This window comes from Oryzias melastigma, linkage group LG5 (genome assembly GCF_002922805.2).
Source record: "Oryzias melastigma strain HK-1 linkage group LG5, ASM292280v2, whole genome shotgun sequence".
Classification (NCBI taxonomy): domain Eukaryota; kingdom Metazoa; phylum Chordata; class Actinopteri; order Beloniformes; family Adrianichthyidae; genus Oryzias; species Oryzias melastigma.
Genome location: NC_050516.1, coordinates 3,084,421 through 3,088,879, shown reverse-complemented (window position 1 = coordinate 3,088,879; position 4,459 = coordinate 3,084,421). Strand labels below are relative to the sequence as shown.

At 36.3% G+C, this 4,459-nt stretch overlaps 1 protein-coding gene and 1 long non-coding RNA gene across 2 annotated transcripts in view; one reads left to right on the top strand and one right to left on the bottom strand.

Moving 5' to 3' along the window:
* Positions 1–3,881, top strand: part of LOC112144673 — a 5,514-nt gene extending 1,633 nt beyond the window's left edge. Inside the window, exons 3-4 of the long non-coding RNA XR_004947828.1 lie at positions 3,344–3,415; positions 3,499–3,881. This is a non-coding gene — a long non-coding RNA (uncharacterized LOC112144673). The remainder of the gene's footprint in view (positions 1–3,343; positions 3,416–3,498) is intronic.
* Positions 1–4,459, bottom strand: part of etnk2 (ethanolamine kinase 2) — an 18,748-nt gene that overhangs the window by 7,000 nt on the left and 7,289 nt on the right. The window contains exons 3-5 of the mRNA XM_024269340.2: positions 3,983–4,120; positions 3,780–3,901; positions 3,531–3,671 (exon numbers count right to left, since the gene is read on the bottom strand). Of these exons, the coding sequence (XP_024125108.1) occupies positions 3,531–3,671; positions 3,780–3,901; positions 3,983–4,120 (401 nt within the window). The remainder of the gene's footprint in view (positions 1–3,530; positions 3,672–3,779; positions 3,902–3,982; positions 4,121–4,459) is intronic.

The following is a 4,459-nucleotide window of genomic DNA, read 5'->3' as shown; positions in this document are numbered from 1 at the left end:
TCCATGGTAACGCAAACACCTGATAGCTCAGTGAGTGGCGGTGGCGCCACAGCGGCCGGCTATTATGGTTGCAATTATGTAATAGAAAGAGAAAGGCTGCAGAGGTCTTTCCAGCTTTATGAGCTTCAGGAAATGTTCTGTAAACTTGGAGATGAAAGCTGCAGGTCACAGGTGTTCGGTTAGGTTCTTGTGAGGTGTTGCACACGTTCCTGTAAAACCCCGGCGCACCTGTCACCCACTGTCCAACACAAACGTGTGAAGTACGGCATCAGCTCATCAACATAGTAAAGACTTCACCTTGGTGTTGTTCTCCAAACTGAGAAGAACCAGCAACTTTTTTTTTATTCAAAATATTCAAATAATATTCAAAATATGAATTCAAACTGACCCTTAGACTAAAACTAAAACAGAACATTTTTGTTAGAAAAAAAAAGGTTTAAAAAAATTGTATCAATATGTGGAAAAGGATTTAAAATAACAGAGCATAACAGTTAAAGCTTTGTATGAACAAAAAGTAGAAAAAACAAACCTATGATTTATTTTTTCCTCCATAATTCTTGTTCGTCTACACTGTTACAATATGATCCTTGCAGTCTTCGACTGCTGCATAAAATCAAAGCTGAACGTAGAATTGCAGCGGCCCCCTTTTGACCCGCCCTCACTGTCTGAGCGGGTGCTACACGCCCCTCACTCTTCTTTTTGCCCCTCCCAACCTGGTCAAAGCTGCATATGACAAATTCATGTTAAAAAAATAAGTTTTTTTCAAAATTGCATTTTTCTTTTGGTTTGATTTCCATAGCAACCATTTTAATTGTTAGTTGCCTGGTGGTGACAAAAAGGTCTATGTCCTTTTTAGAAGAATCTGTCAAAGTACATTTTTGGATTTCCTTAGCAACTGAGGTTTTATGCTATTTACGGTCACATTCCTATTATATTAATATAGTATGTCATATTGTTTAGCTCAGCTTGAGCCAGGAATTCATGCATTTAATTTTAGCAATATTCCGGTAAAAAAAAACGCTTGCGCTGCTAACGCTGTTCAAAATCAAAAAACTTTCAAACAAATTTTAAACCTTAATCGCTCAGAGAGACTGTCTATATTATTTCTCTTACTGTTGGTGTTTATCTTCACATTTCTTTTTGCATATTTAAAGCATATTTATTTATAGTATCAAACATCTATTTCTTTCTTTTATTTAAATTGATGTGCTTTTCTGCATTCCTCACAGAAAGAAACCTTTTTCCAAGCCTACAAAGATCACCATTTTTAGTTGTTTTAACCACTCGGGAGTGAAAATGCTCTGCTTTGTTTTTCTTCACTTTTAACCAAACATTTTAAATTAAATGTTAACATGTTAAGCTGTTCTATGTCTTTTTCTGAGAAGCTTGAGACTTTTCAGGATCTTTTTGCTCACCAAGAATCAAACACTTTTATGTGGAATGACCTTTCAGAATTTTTCCAGTCCAGCAGACACGATTCTCCTTCACTTGTACTCGGCCTTCAAACTATTTTAATGGCTTTTTATTTATTAACTTGGTAAATGCTTCCATTAAATCAACTCCCGGTTAATCATTTAAAAGCAGGTATTCAGCTTAACAGCTTTAAGATTTAACCTTAACCCGTTTTTTGGTATTTTGAGATTCTTTTAATGAGTTTTGCTGCTTTTAAGCCATAATTATTTAGTGTAAGGCTATATTGTTCATTTATCCAGCATGTTTTAGTAGTTTTTGTGGCACTACATCATTCTCCTGTGGCTAATTTGGCTTCCAATGTTTAACTGAAATTAAAATCAGGCTTTTGCTTTAACTTTGTTAATTTTTTCTGACTTTTTCAGCTACTTCAGCATTATGTAAGCAACTATTTTTAGACTTCTACTTTAACTGTAGTTCTAGGGCATGCTTTAGTATCTTGAGCTGTCAGCAAAGCGTTGGTGTTTCAGCTTCTTATTTCTTTTTCTTTCCGTTTCTTTATAAATCCTTCAAAGCTCAAAGTTTCTGCAGATCGATTTCATTACAGCCTTGCCGATTTAAAGAAGAAAAAAAAAAGCAGGGCTGTAGCGAGGATCCAAATCCTAGGAAATTCCCATTTGGTTCCAGAAAAATGAGTACGCATTTTTGTGACATCCAAAATTGCTGATTTGTAACCTTAATTTATGTAGTAAAGTAAAATAAAAAAAAAAACTCTCCAGGCAATGTAATTATCAATCTAAAATACAGAATAATGCTGGATTTTACATCCAAAACTAAACGTATGCGCCATTGTCACAAGATGTAAATAAGTCTTCAATGTAAAATGTCGGCCAGAGTTCTCGTTTTTTTTAAATTATCAACTGTTTTTTGTAGATGAAAAAATGTCCACACAATGTGTATTTTATATTTTTCTGTGGTTTATTTGGTGTTAGGATCTGACAAAAAGCTGCACTGAAACGACAGACTGTGATGAAGGCAGTAAAACAGCTGCACTTTTTCAGATATTAATAAATAAACAATAGTTTATTTGTCTATGAATGTATAGAAGTTTTTGGGAGGATTTGTTGATGTTGCACAACATTAGGAAAACACCAAATAATGTTGGAGTAATCTCAAGTGAAAAGGTGTTTGGTTTAGTTTTTAATGTTTTATTAACACCTAAAAACTTATATTCACAATAACAGGTTTTTATTAAATCAAATCACTGTGATACGTTTCACAAAGACACAAAACATAATACACCAAACAGAAATGAACTTGAGGCTAAAAACGACGCCAGGAGTTCTGATAAAACGACACACGAAAGCAAAGAAATGGAATGATTTGATTGATTGCTGAAAAGCTAAAATGTTATTTTATTTCCAGGCTTTCTTGTTTTGTTCTACAGTATGTTCATATAACTTTTAAAGATTTATTTATATGGAGAGCAAACTCTTTAAAACTTTATTTTTTATATAAAATGGCATGAAAGTAAACAAATTTGAATGTTTTTTTTTTTCTTTTGATGTTTGCTTTATATGCAACTTGTATAATTTTGACTGGATATATTTCTATGGAGAGCAAAATATTATATATTTTTTTAAGGTTTAGGTTGATTTATTCTGGAATAATATTCTTGTGTTTTTTTTTTCATATTTATGCTTAAAAAAAGTTAGGTTTTAAAAGTTTAGTATTAATCACTAAATGTTTATCATGTTCACCCACGACCAAAGGGGTGTTCTGGATTTTGGACCACTGTGCGATTGAGTTTGACACTCTGATCTAACATGTTAAAAAGTCTCAAATTTTTCCAGTAAATCACTGTTATAGTGCAGATGTAATTTTGTTGTTTTTTTTGGTCACTTTTTTGGGACTTCCCATAAAATCTGCTCAGTGTGGCATCAACGAACAGACTCAAACTGTCCCCGTCCAAAACCAATAACCACCCAGCTCTCTAGACAACATGGTGGGTTTTTTTAAGAGCAGCTTCCATCCTCTAGACGGACCATCCAGGCAAATCAGGAGGCTGCATTTGAATGTCTATCGCAGCGTCCGGTACAAACGGACCGGCAGGAGCTCACCTGGAGTTGGAGGCTTGATCGGTGAACTCTGTGGCCAAAAGGGAGAAGTACTTCCTCAAGGTGATCCAAAGGCTGGGTTTGGGAATGCAGCCGTTGTGGGCGTGGATGGCATGGATGCGGGCCATTTCCCGAGCTATTAGTCTGAAAGGACCAAGAAAAATAAAAGGGTGAGCGGAGTTCTACAGTTCGGACACAAAGATGATTTTCATCAGAGTTGGGTTTAAGTTAACATTTTGTTTTTGTTCTGACCTGAGTAAGGTTGGATCCCGGACGTCCTGCGGGCCCAGAGCGTCTCCCTGCATGAACTCATAGCAGATGCCGTTTTGAAAGCTGCAGTAGAGGCGGGGGGCGCAGCGGTTAGCGTGGAGCACCTGCAGAGGAGGGAAGGATTTTACACCTTGGAGAGACGATTGATTAACGCAGACAAAGCTCCACGGCAGATCTCCACTCACCTGAAAGCTTTTGAGCTCATTATCTCTGTCCACAATCAGCTCCGTCTTGTTCCCGTACACCCGGACCAGGACCACGTCATCCGGACTCTCGTCCACGTAGCAGCCGACCAGCTTATTGGTGGTTCCATCTGTGAAGAACTTCAAGGACAATCCCAACGTCCATTATTCCTAACTTAAAAGTGCCTGAATTTATTTCTAATTAAATGAAAAAATATTCTTTTTTTTTTATCAAGTTGATGTTCTGGATGAAGTGGTAGATGAGAGTTAGCGATATGTGGGGTGGCGGGATTACGTATCACACTTTGTCTGAACTAAGCTCCACAAAACTAACTTGAAAAAAAATTGGTTTCCTTCTTTATAACGATATCTACAAGATAAAAAGGCTTATAGAATAACAACATTTTTCTCTTTGATGCTAAAAAAGAGCTAACACTTCGATCCAAAACACTTGGCTCCACCCACCATCAGAAATATAGT